Source organism: Pseudophryne corroboree, chromosome 3 (assembly GCF_028390025.1).
Source record: "Pseudophryne corroboree isolate aPseCor3 chromosome 3, aPseCor3.hap2, whole genome shotgun sequence".
NCBI lineage: Eukaryota > Metazoa > Chordata > Amphibia > Anura > Myobatrachidae > Pseudophryne > Pseudophryne corroboree.
The window spans coordinates 311293657-311307439 of NC_086446.1; the positions used below are offsets into that span (position 1 = coordinate 311293657).

The 13783-nt window shown below is 46.2% G+C and overlaps 1 protein-coding gene across 1 annotated transcript in view; it reads right to left on the bottom strand.

Moving 5' to 3' along the window:
* Positions 1–13453, bottom strand: part of KCNH4 (potassium voltage-gated channel subfamily H member 4) — a 385378-nt gene extending 371925 nt beyond the window's left edge. The window contains exon 1 of the mRNA XM_063959424.1: positions 13128–13453. Within this exon, the coding sequence (XP_063815494.1) occupies positions 13128–13203 (76 nt within the window). The 5' untranslated portion in view covers positions 13204–13453. The remainder of the gene's footprint in view (positions 1–13127) is intronic.
* Positions 13454–13783: the final 330 nt, after the last annotated feature.

The window sequence follows — 13783 nt, forward strand, 5'->3', positions numbered from 1 at the left end:
GATGATGATGAGGTGGACATCTTGCCTCTGTAGAGCCAGTTTGTGCAAGGAGAGATTAATTGCTTCTTTTTTGGTGGGGGTCCAAACCAACCCGTCATTTCAGTCACAGTCGTGTGGCAGACCCTGTCACTGAAATGATGGGTTGGTTAAAGTGTGCATGTCCTGTTTATACAACATAAGGGTGGGTGGGAGGGCCCAAGGACAATTCCAACTTGCACCTCTTTTTTCTTTAATTTTTCTTTGCGTCATGTGCTGTTTGTGGAATGTTTTTTGGAAGGGCCATCCTGCGTGACACTGCAGTGCCACTCCTAGATGGGCCCGGTGTTTGTGTCGGCCACTAGGGTCGCTTATCTTACTCACACAGCTACCTCATTGCGCCTCTTTTTTTCTTTGCGTCATGTGCTGTTTGGGGAGGGTTTTTTGGAAGGGACATCCTGCGTGACACTGCAGTGCCACTCCTAGATGGGCCCGGTGTTTGTGTCGGCCACTAGGGTCGCTTATCTTACTCACACAGCTACCTCATTGCGCCTCTTTTTTTCTTTGCGTCATGTGCTGTTTGGGGAGGGTTTTTTGGAAGGGACATCCTGCGTGACACTGCAGTGCCACTCCTAGATGGGCCCGGTGTTTGTGTCGGCCACTAGGGTCGCTTATCTTACTCACACAGCTACCTCATTGCGCCTCTTTTTTTCTTTGCGTCATGTGCTGTTTGGGGAGGGTTTTTTGGAAGGGACATCCTGCGTGACACTGCAGTGCCACTCCTAGATGGGCCCGGTGTTTGTGTCGGCCACTAGGGTCGCTTATCTTACTCACACAGCTACCTCATTGCGCCTCTTTTTTTCTTTGCGTCATGTGCTGTTTGGGGAGGGTTTTTTGGAAGGGACATCCTGCGTGACACTGCAGTGCCACTCCTAGATGGGCCCGGTGTTTGTGTCGGCCACTAGGGTCGCTTAGCTTGCAAATTTTAGGACTAAAAATAATATTGTGAGGTGTGAGGTATTCAGAATAGACTGAAAATGAGTGTAAATTATGGTTTTTGAGGTTAATAATACTTTGGGATCAAAATGACCCCCAAATTCTATGATTTAAGCTGTTTTTTAGGGTTTTTTGAAAAAAACACCCGAATCCAAAACACACCCGAATCCGACAAAAAAAATTCGGTGAGGTTTTGCCAAAACGCGGTCGAACCCAAAACACGGCCGCGGAACCGAACCCAAAACCAAAACACAAAACCCGAAAAATTTCCGGTGCACATCACTATCTACTATATGACCTGTCAATTCAACTGCATAGTCACAGGCATGTCCGTCATGCAGTTTATGTTCTGTCCTCTTCTTTTTGAAACTTTGGGGTACGTGTGAACTCCTTACCCTCTGATAAAAAAACAGGGGGGGGGGGGAATTATAATACAAGAAGAACCTTTCCAATTCCCTCTATTCCCTTTTAAATAATTTCTCATACAATTGTTTACCAGATCACAGGCCAAGCTAAATGGCTGCTCCAGCAATCACATTTAATTGTTGCAGTAATAAATATAAAAGCTGCATTTATGCGCGATTAAGGCAGAAAAGGGTATATTATGAATCTATAATGGTAATCAGGGATATTTTAGTTAAGCATTAGAAATAAAATAAGAGGTCAAAGTACTAATAATTATGGGTGAGGTTAAAAGATAATCATTAGCTGTGGTCACCCTGTCAACTCATCCAGCACTTATTTTCCCTTTGTACATAATGCAGAATAACGAGTTTTATGGTAAGAACTTACCGTTGTTAAATCTCTTTCTGCGAGGTACACTGGGCTCCATAGGGAATGACACTGAGGTGTAGAGTAGGATCTTGATCTGAGGCACCAACAGGCTCAAAGCTTTGACCTTCTTCCCAGAATGCCTAGCGCCGCCTCCTCTATAAGCCCGCCTCCGTGCACAGGAGCTCAGTTTTTGTTAACCAGTCCAATCAAGTAGCAGGCAAAAGAGATGACAACTGTTAGTAGCCACATACACCACATTCTCACGACAGGAGAAAGTGTCAGCGGCTAATGCCATACCAACCCAAAGAAGCTAAGTGCGTCAGGGTGGGCGCCTTGTGGAGCCCAGTGTACCTCGCAGAAAGAGTTTTAACAAAGGTAAGTTCTTACCATAAAACTAATTTTCTGCTGCGGGGTACACTGGGCTCCACAAGGATAGACATAGGGGATGTCCTACAGCAGTTCCTTATGGGAGGGGACGCACTGTAGCGGGCACAAGCACCATGCGTCCAAAGGAAGCATCACGACAGAAGAAAGTGTCAGCGGCTAATGCCATACCAACCCAAAGAAGTTACGTGCGTCAGGGTGGGTGCCCTGTGGAGCCCAGTGTACCTCGCAGAAAGAGGTTTAACAACGGTAAGTTCTTACCATAAATCTAGTTTTCTGCTGCGGGGTACACTGGGCTCCACAGGGAATGACACTGGGGATGTCCTAAAGCAGTTCCTTATGGGAGGGGACTCACTGTAGCGAGCACAAGAACCCGGCGTCCAAAGGAAGCATCCTGGGAGGCGGCTGTGTCGAAGGCATAGAACCTTATGAATGTGTTCACGGAGGACCACGTAGCCGCCTTGCACAATTGTTCAAGGTTCGCACTACGGCGGGCCGCCCAAGAAGGTCCAACAGACTGAGTAGAATGGGCCTTTATAGTAGCAGGAGCTGGACGACCAGCCTGTACATAAGCATGTGCAATCACCATTCTAATCCATCTGGCCAGTGTCTGCTTGTGAGCAGGCCAGCCACGTTTGTGAAAACAAACAGTACAAAGAGAGAATCAGACTTCCTGATAGGAGCTGTCCTCTTCACGTAGATGCGGAGAGCACGTACCAAATCCAAGTGAAAGTAGAAGAGGACGCTCTATTGAGAGACCCTGAAGGTCTGAGAACCAATGCCGTCTGGGCCACGCGGGATCGATCAGAAGTAGGATTCCTCCTTCTTCCTTGAACTTCCTTATTACTCTGGGCAGGAGTGACACCGGAGGGAACACAAACGGCAGCCAAAAGTTCCATGGACTCGCCAGCGCATCCACGAATGCTGCTTGAGGATCCCTTGTCCTTGCTCCGAAGACCGGAACCTTGTCATTGTGTCGAGACGCCATCAGGTCCACATCTGGAAGGCCCCACTTGTCCACGAGGAGTTGAAACACTTCTGGATGGAGGTTCCACTCTCTGGCATGTATGTCCTGACGACTGAGGAAAACCGCTTCCCAGTTTAGGACCCCCGGAATAAACACTGCCTATACGGCTGGCAGATGGCTCTCTGCCCACTGAAGAATTCTTGATACTTCCCTCATTGCCATGCGGCTTCGAATGCCGCCTTGATGATTTATGTACGCCACTGTGGTGGCATTGTCAGACTGTACTTGAACAGGTCTGTTCTGTATTAAATGCTGGGCCAGGTTCAGAGCATTGAACACCGCCTGCAGTTCCAGAATGTTTATAGGGAAGAGAGATTCCTCCTTGGTCCACGACCCTGAAGGGAGTGTTGCTCCAACACCGCGCCCCAACCTCTCAGACTGGCATCCGTCGTCAGAAGGACCCAGTTGGAGATCCAGAAGGGACGACCCCTGCTCAATCGTTGGTCCTGAAGCCACCAGCTCAGTGACAGATGGACCTCCGGAGACAAGGAGATCATTTGAGACCTGATCCGGTGAGGCAGGCCGTCCCATTTGGCAAGAATCAGCTTTTGCAGAGGGCGGGAGTGGAATTGAGCGTACTCCACCATGTCGAAAGCCGACACCACGAGACCTAGCACTTGCATTGCTGAATGTATCAACACTAGCGGCCGAGATAGGAAGTATTGAATCCTGTCCTGAAATTTCAGGACCTTTTCCTGAGACAAGAACAACCGCTGGTTGTGAATGTCCAACAATGCCCCAGGTGCACCATGCTCTGAGCAGGGACCAGGGAAGACTTTTTCCAGTTGATGAGCCACCCGTGGGTTTGCAGAAACTGGGTAGTCAAATCCAGATGGCGTAGGAGAATTTCTGGGGAATTCGCCAGGATCAACAAGTCTTCCAGATACAGCAGGATCCTGATCCCTCGACCAGGGCCGCAACTAGGGGGGGGGCTAGGGGGGCATGTGACCTGGGCGCCGGATTGGAGGGGGCGCCATCATGATCAGTTTAATTCCGCAAACACCCCTCCTTATCTGCATCGTCCATTACAGCTCGTTATGGAGCCGCAGCAGCTAGTAGAGTCTGGAGCTTGTGCTCCAGACTCTACTAGCTGCTGCGTCTGCCTAACAAGCCAAGCACAAAGCATTGCTGTGATTAAAGTGAAAATAAACTACAGCTCCCAGCAGCCCTTGCTGCGGGAGCTGTAGTTTACTTTCACTTTCTTCTATGCAGTCGCCCGCCCCGGCAGAGCCAGATAGAGGGGACACAGGGAACAAGCTAACTCCCCAGCCTCCCCCCAGTTGCCTTTCATAGTCACAGCAGTGCTGAGCTGAATAAGAAGATTTAGCCGAAAGGGGGCGGGGCTACACGGCACTGTACACAGTGCCAGTCCAGTAAGCAGCATGGAAGACAGAAGCTCACTGTGTAGCAGCAGAAGACCCTAAACAGTGAGTGTGACAAAGGGAAGGGGCACTGTATGTGTGTGTGTGACTACTATATATGTGTGTGACTGTACATGAGTATGTGTGTGTACATATATGTGTGCTTGTATGTATACATGTGTGACTATGTATACAGGTGTGTGACTATATGTGAGTGAATGCATGCGTGTGTGTATGTGTCCACGTATGGAACAGTATGTATGTGTACAGATGTGTAATTTTACGTATATTTATCAATATATGGGTTATCTCCTCTTTTTTTCTCTATCCGTAGCCCAAATAAATGGCCAGCTAGCCCCCCCCCCCCCCCCCTTCCTCTCTTAAGAAGCTGTGCGGCAGCTACCAGCCCTTTGCCCTTATGTAGGTTTATATATATATATATAATGTGTGTGTCACACATGGGGGAATGAGTCGGGGGCGCCAAATTGCTGCCTTGCCCCGGGTGCCGAAGATCCTAGTTTCGGCCCTGCCTCGACGGCGGAGTATAGTCGTCATTGCCACCATGACCTTGGTGAAGACTTTCGGAGCCGTGGTCAAACCAAAAGGCAACTCCCGAAATTGGTACTGCCGATGCGGCATTGCAATAGGTATGTGCAGGTAAGCATCCTGTATGTCCAGGGAGACCATATAGTCCCCAGGCTCCAAGGCCAGAACAATAGAGCGAAGAGTTTCCATACGAAACTTGGAGACCCTCACAAATTTGTTCAAGGAGTTGAGGTTGAGAATGGGCCAGGAAGACCTATTCGGTTTCGGGACTAGGAACAGCGATGAATAGTACCCTTTGCCTCTCTGAGCCAGAGGCACCTGTACTACCACTCCTGTGTCTAGGAGGGACTGTACCACCGAATAAAGAGTTTTTGCCTTCACCTTATCCGTAGGGATGTCTGTCAGGCAAAATCGATGAGGGGGACAATTTTTGAAGTATATGGCGTAACCTCGAGTGACGACTTCCCGTACCCAGGCATCGGAAGTGGTCTTCAACCATTCCTGGGTATACCCTAGAAGTCGGCCCCCCACCCTGGGATCCCTTCAGAGGGAGGCCCGCCCCGTCATGCGGCACGCTTGTCAGTTTTGGAAGCAGGCTGACTGGCAGCCCAGGCACTTTTGGGTTTGGGCTTATTGGGCTTGGAAGTGTGAACCTGTTTCGGGTACGCCTGACATTTTGCTTTCCCTGAAGTACGAAAGGAGCGAAAGGAAGTACTCTTAGCCTTCGGCACCGAAGGAGCAGTACTAGGCAGACATGCTGTTTTAGCTGAAGCTAAGTCAGCCACTATCTTGTTGAGGTCTTCTCCGAAAAGAATGTCTCCCTTAAAAGGGAGTACCTTCAGGGTTTTCGTAGATTCCAGATCCACAGACCAGGACCGCAACCAGAGAATCTTGCGAGCCAATATGGAAGTAGTAGAAGCCTTGGCCGGCAGAATACCGGCATCAGAAGCCGCCTCCTTAATGTAATGAGAAGCTGTGACAATATACGACAGACATTGTCTGGCATGATCAGAAGCGTTGGAAGGCAGCTCCGCCTCCAGCTCCTGAGCCCACGCTTCAACAGCCTCTGCAGCCCATGTCGCTGCAGTGGTGGGCCTATGCACAGCACCAGTTAGGATGTAAATCGCCTTTAAACAACCCTCCACACGCTTATCCGTCGGTTTTGAGTGAGGTGACGGTAGTGACCGGCAGAGGTGAGGATACCACCAGCCGCACCACTTGCGAATCCACTGGCGGTGATGTCTCCCAATTTTTACTTATCTCCGCCGCAAGGGGGTAGCGAGCCAGCAACTTCTTATGAGGCGTAAATTTCTTTCCTGGATTTTCCCATGATTCCTGACGTATGTCAACTAGATGGTCAGAATGAGGTAAAACCTGTTTAACCACTTTTTGACGTTTAAACCTGTCCGGTTTCTTAGGGGCAACATCAGGCTCAGGTGGATTGTGAGGAAGAAATGGCCCGCTTAGAGGACCTCTTGGTCTTAGGCGGGCGAGGGTTAGACTTCTTTGTAGTCAATGATTGGTTAAATTGCTGTAACTGAGCGGACAGCTGATCTACTTATGGCTGGTTAACGGCAGGGACCATAGGCGGTTTTACCGGCACAGGAGGTCCCATAGGGGGCACAAGTCTAGTTACTAGTGTATTCAAAAGCATGGAGAAAGTTGCCCAAGGTGGGTCATTGTGAACCCCCGTTGCAACTGTCCCACTGGAGGGTAGGGAACCCCCGGAACCAGAACCCTCAGCTGCTATGTTTTCCTCAAATGTGTCTGCAGCGTCACCACCACGAAATGTGGGATCAGCCCCAGCCCCGTCGCTCCTTGTAGCTGACATATCTGAAAGCTCAATACAAGGCGACCCAGTACAATATCAGCAGCAATGTACCTGACAAGAACCCCCTGTGCAGTGTATTAGCACAAACAGGGAATTCAAGAGGTATATGTGACTGAAATTCACAGAAAAAATACCCAAAAAGTATATCTTGTGAAACACCTATATCATAGAATAAACCTGACGTACTTAGCCACCTCAGGTTATAGAATATAGGGATAGCAATCTGAGTGAGAGACACGAAATGGAGGTCACACAGCAGCTATATGCACACACACTTAGTCACAGTTTACAATGCCGAAATTATGACATGCAATAAAACTGCACTGGACTAGCAATACAGAGTAAATATAGCTATACAGTCAATAGATATAACAATGCGCAGTAAAGACTGGATGTATATCACAGGGTACTTGTACTATACAGCCCTGACTAAATGCACTCTTTCTTAACTAACACTGTCAGCAGACATGTAGAATACTAAAGTGTCATGTAAAATGCACAGCGCTAACATGCAGGCGGCTTTACAGAGGAGGATTTGCCCAAGCAGTCCCAGAATCAGCTAAGCTTGTCCTAATGGCGCCCAAACGCTGACAGGGAGTGAGGGAGAGAGAGATATGCAGTTCCAGGGCGGGAGCATTTACTCTAAATTTACTTTAAATGGCGCCCTGGGGCTGGGGGCTACAGGTCAAAGCTTTATCCCCCTGCTGGACTTCACCACCGGGTACTATGGGCTTAGAATAAACGTTTTTTAGGAGAAACCGACCTGTACTCTTGCCCTGGTGGGCCCTGGTGGCCACAGTGTCCACGCCAGCTCGCGCGGCCCGCTTCCCAATGGCCGTGCGGGATCACGATTTAAAGCGGGTCCCGCAGAGGGGACCCACTGACCTCCTCCCTGAAGTGCGGCCACGCGATCCAGGAGAACAGCGGCGGTGTGTGTGTGACTAACAGGAAGAAACCGGAGCCTCCGCTGTAGGTACCCGGCAACCAGGGCGCAAGAGTGTACAGCGCCGCTGGGGGAGGTGATGGAGCTGCAGCAGAAGATGTCTGACTGACATCTAACACAGACAGTGCCTCTGCTGCAGCCCCTGAAGTCTTCATTTTTCTTAAAAAGCTTCTTCTCAGAGCACCCCTGTATGGCACCAACTACAAAACTGAGTTCCTGTGCACGGAGGCGGGGTTATAGAGGAGGCGGCGCTATGCATTCTGGGAAGAAGGTTAAAGCTTTGAGCCTGTTGATGCCTCGGATCAAGATCCTACTCTACACACCCCAGTGTCATTCCCTGTGGAACCCAGTGTACCCCGCAGCAGAAATATTAATTTTCACATATGTACTGCCATACAAAACTTAGTGGTGTGCAGATTCGCAGAATATATGCTGGTAGATGTCACATGATGCTTTGCCATTTTCAGGCAACACTGTCATTAGGGGTGGCAGCACAGTAGGATGATAACTGTAGACACTCTCTGGCTGAAGCCATCAATTAACCACAACACCACCATTTGTGTGACCCATATGCTCTGAAATTTGCATCCAATGAGGTCTAAAATTATTTAATTTTCCTGAAGAATTGGCAGTTGTAAAATATTTTAATACTAATATGCTAATTACAAAATATTTTGGATTTAAATGATCATTCGGGACAAATGCCTTTTCTGCTGTGTCCTGAAATGACCCTTGTGTAGGAAATATTCATGAAGCAGAGACTGTATTTTTCTGTTTTTAAAACACATATTTTTGGGTTGGGTATGCATGATCGGCGGTCACCATACCGACGTCAGGATCCCAGCTTTGAGATGACGGTGGGGGGCGAGCGTAACGAAGCCCCTTTGGGGATCGCTGCGCTCGCCATGCTGCGGACTTGGTGGCAAGCTGTATTCACCACAGGTTTTATTCCCACTCTGTGGATGTCATGGACACCCAAGAGTGGGAATAGTCCCTGTCAGTCGGCATGCCAACTGTCGAGACTGTCAGGGGGCGGGATTCTGGCGTTGGTATTGTGACTGGCAGTCTCCTGACCGCCGGTCACGTAACTACCTCCCCTACAAGAATATACACAAAAATAAATGGGATGCGTTTGGCGGGATGCCGGCGGTCATGTGACCGATGCCCTGGAGGGTTAGGGTAGAGGAGAGGGGTAAGATACTTACCCCCACCCGGTGTCGGAATTCTCACTGTCAGGATGCCGCGGTGAGTCATGTGACCACCAGCATCCCGACCGCAGTAATTTTATGTCCAACCCACATATATACTTTGCAAATATTTGCAGGGCAGGTAAAGTCACCAGAGATTGAAGTTAACATTTATTCTGGCCAGCTTTTAATTCCAAAAACAAAATGTAAGAGAGTATGCATAATGGGGAGCTTTTCCAGTTTACTCAGTGATAGCAGATCCTCTTAAGCTAATGCAGAACTACTTGATTTTGACATGTTCACCAAAAAGGCAGAGATCAGGCATGGACCTAGTGGTGGATAGTATTACCAGCAGATGAGGCAGCAACCCAGGGCAAAGGGGGATCCCTCTACTCTGACCAATCTGCTGTTATCCAGCTTCTCACTAAGGGGGACGGACATGTACTAAGCAGTGATAAGAGTGGAGAAGTGAGCCAGTGGAGAAGTTGCCCTTGGCAACCAATCAGCTGCTCTGTATACTTTTATAGTATACAAATGATAAATATTACGTCAGTACTGATTATCGTTGCCATGGGCAACTTCTCCACTGGTTCACTTCTCCACTTTTATCACTGCTTGGTACATGTCCCCCTAAATCCAAAGTATCAGTACGGATTTTGGCTAACCACCTGTTCTGATCATGAACCTTGGTTTAGCTAAACACTTATGGTTCATTCCTGCTCCACAATAATAATTCAATAATGCTTACATTTATACATTGCACATAATAAACTATTTCTAGAGTCACCTTTAACTCTTCTCTGCAACAGTCGTTTTGCATGAGACCTATAACAGATTCCCCAGCACACATTGAATTTGGCACACTTGTTAGATAGATGCATTTGTAAATGTTTGTATGACATTTTATGAGATGCCTACTCAACATGACCTTACCAATAAGAAGGTGTATTCAAGAAGAAACACCTTAAGCTGGGTACGCACTAGACGACCAGCAAACGATGCAATGTCGTCAAGATTTCCCCAGACAAACGATAAAGGGGGTAATTCAGAGTTGATCGCAGCATCAAATTTGTTAGCAGTTGGGCAAAACCATGTGCACTGCAGGTGTGGCAGATATAACATTTGCAGAGAGAGTTAAATGTGGATGGGTCATTTTGTTTCTGTGCAGGGTAAATACTGGCTGCTTTATTTTTACACTGCCAATTAGATTTCAGTTTGAACACACCCCAAACAAAACTAACTCTCTCTGCACATGTTATATCTGCCCCCCCCCCACCCCCCCCTGCAGTGCACATGGTTTTGCCCAACTGCTAACAAAATTTTCTGCTGTGATGAACTCTGAATTACCCCCAAAGGGCATACACACTGTGCAATCTTGCAAAAAAAAAAAACGAAAGAGCAATCGTCAGTGGCCACATCCGGAAGTATGCTGTCGTTGACGATATCCTCAGATTGAGTTGCATGTAAGACGGACTAAAAGATATCACTGACGATCGTAGGGGCATGTAAATAGAGCATATACACTTGATGATTTGAATGATTTGTTATTCCATTCCATCGGAATCGGGCAAATTGTTCAAAATATCATCTAGTGTGTATCCATATCTTCACATAGGATCAATTAGGATACAATATTTTGCTTCTCTGCCTTGCTAAACTTGTCAGGTGTTTTATTGGGATGTGTTCAGTTTGCCGGCTGTTGGGATCCCGGCGATTAGGATGCCGATGCCGGAATCCTGACTGCTGACAAAGCCACCAGCCAGAATCCTGGCAAAACAGAACTATTCCCACTTGTGGTTGTCCATGACACCCATACAGTAGGAATAGATCCTGTGGCAAGCAAAGCGAGCCACCAAGCCCGCAGCGTGGTGAGCGCAGTGAGCCCAGCAGGGGACTCTTTGCACTCACCTCGCTGCCGGCATTCTGGCGAGGGGGATGCCACTGTCGGGATATGGACAGCCGGTATCCCTCCCACAAGTAAATCATGCCGATTCCGTTTTATTGGTTAAAATGTATATGGAATTAAAAAGAAAACATAGGATGCATTCCAATGGTTCTGTCAATATAAGGTACAATGTAATATTGGTGAAAATCATTTATAATAGAGGGGATGCAGTCAATTTACCTCCAATCAAAATCCCGAAAAGGTCAAAATACCGACATGGACAAAATACCGACATTTAAAATACCGACAAATGCGACAGGTGAAAATGCCGACATGGGTTTTTCATGATTTTTTAATTGAAACCGACTTGTTCATACTTTACCAAACCAGTGGACCTGGAGGGGGAATATAATAGTGACCGAAGCATGGCGAGCGCAGCGAGGCATGCGAGGGGACGCGGTAAACTTATATGGTGTCCATGTCGGCCTATGTCGACATACACACACAAAAACAATAAAAACGCATGTCGGTATTTTGACCTGTCGGCATTTTACATGTCGGTATTTTGACCTTGTAGGTATTTTAAATGTCAGTATTTTGTCCAAAACGGGATTTTGACCTTGTCGGGATTTTGACCATTGGTCAATTGCTGTCGGGATTTCGACCGTCGGTATTTTGATTGGAGGTATTTCATACCGATCCCATATTAGAGATACTAGTAATGCACCTAAGTTTCTCTAATAGGTCTGAACTTGTAGACAAGAGATGTTCTGCTGATATCATGCACTGTGTTCACATGGCATCCCCTTCTATAAGAAATGGAATATACATTTGAGCAATTCCCTTCTACTGTATAAAAATGTTATCTTTTTTTTCCAATTTCATAGGACCACCTATAAAAGAAATGATTTGAGCATGAGGACTTATCTATTAGAAATAATTAGTCCCTGAAGATTTAAATGGGAAATTTGTAAAACTCTGTCACTTGGTATCAGCTGTTGTAATGCAGATCTGTAGATTTCAAGCAGGGTAAGGATGCGTGTGTTATTAACATACAGTGTGCCATCTGCTACACAGCGTGCTATGGCTTTCCCATCCCACAGAACAAAAGACCCATCTTTGCTCACACCTATCAGCCATCCCTATTAACCCTTCGAGCTCCACAGAGAGAAAAGCAATCTTCTGCTAGATGTTTCTGGTGTCCCATTGGATCTATTCTGATTGCTGCTATCTCAGCATTATGTGGTTTAGTAACATGGAACCAATAGATTCAGCAATGATCAAAATAGTTTCCTAGCACCTGAGACATAATGCTGATTCTTGTGGCACTGCAGGAGTTAAGTCATTGTCTTTTATACTCACTTACCATAGCTACAGCTAGATAGGCAATGCCAGTACAGATTGACCTTGGGTATACAACCTGATTTCCATTTTAGGACAATTTTTATTTACAGAAGAGCAGACATCGCTCAACTTTAATACATGACAATCTATAAGTCTACTACACAACAGTGGCTTCATAGACAAATACTGCTTAGTTAATAACTGACCTATTTATGTTTCATAAGCAATGGGTTGTTTTTTTTGGTATATGAAGACCTGCTCATATTGTCCTGCACCACCACAGTGTATGTTATCTACATAAGTGAAGTGACAAACAAAATAAATATAAACATGCTGGACATCCTCTGTTGTTACTAACAATCAGTAAAGACAATTTAGCTTTTATATATTTTATGCATGTAATAACTAAAATGAGTTAAAACAGATGCCAATTGACCAGCAGGGCTATATTTGGCCACTAAAAAGTAATGTGTATTTTCACACTTCCACCAAACCTACATAGGGAGAGAAAATAATTATATGAAACTATCACTAGGTATTTCTTAAGAATCAACTAGCAAAGTCGCAAGAAACACATTTTTTTACAACTTTTTTCTACACCAGAAGTTTTTTTTTAAAGTCCTGTTAAAAAAAAATTGTAAGTGAACACAAAATTTGTGAAAAGGCATAATTTACACATCACTTGTTAACACCATACTGTAGTTGCCAGATAAACATGCAGCACAGTTGTCTAAAAGGATGATCCAGAATAATAGTCATAGGTTATACACATGTAATATAAACACGTACAATAAATATATTTAGCATAACAATCTCATGTACAAAATGTAAGACATATATCACAGAAGCAGAATTTTTTTTATTTGTACATACGGGTCCCGTCAAATCTTGTAGCGATGGTGTCCAAGAAAGTATTCTGCGGAGCAAGCAAACCTTTCATCACAGGCATTTTTCCACCACCCTGATGCTCTCTCCTTGTCAATAATCCTTCCGAGACGCTGCATCAGCATTGGGAAGATGCTACAAAGTAGTAGCCAAGACACACTCGCCTTTTACTAACACCCTATTTAAACCAGAAGATGTTTCTAAGGCATCATGTCCCAATTCCACAGCTAGCCAGCCTCTCTAATTAATTACACCAATATTCACACAGACACTAATATGCATTGTTTCATTTTGTCCGCTGGCTCTCTCTACCTCTTCTCCCCGCTGTGTGTGTGTGTGTGAGTCTCTCTCTCTCTCTTTCTATCCCTCTCTCCTCCCATCTGTGTTTCTCACTTTCCCCCTCCCGTACTGAGCTGTCCCCTGAATGTACCTGCCTTCTAACTCACATGGTCCCCAGACTCTCACTTGTCACTAACTCCCACCTCCTGTTTACCAACACACCTCTTTCTCTGTATGTCTATTCAGCTATTTATAATATATTTCATGCTGTCGCTTTATGTAAATGGGTGAAGTCAGGAATTGGATAATAATGAAAATAAAGCAATACTGTCCATCGATATTGAAAATTCTAATAAAATGTATGT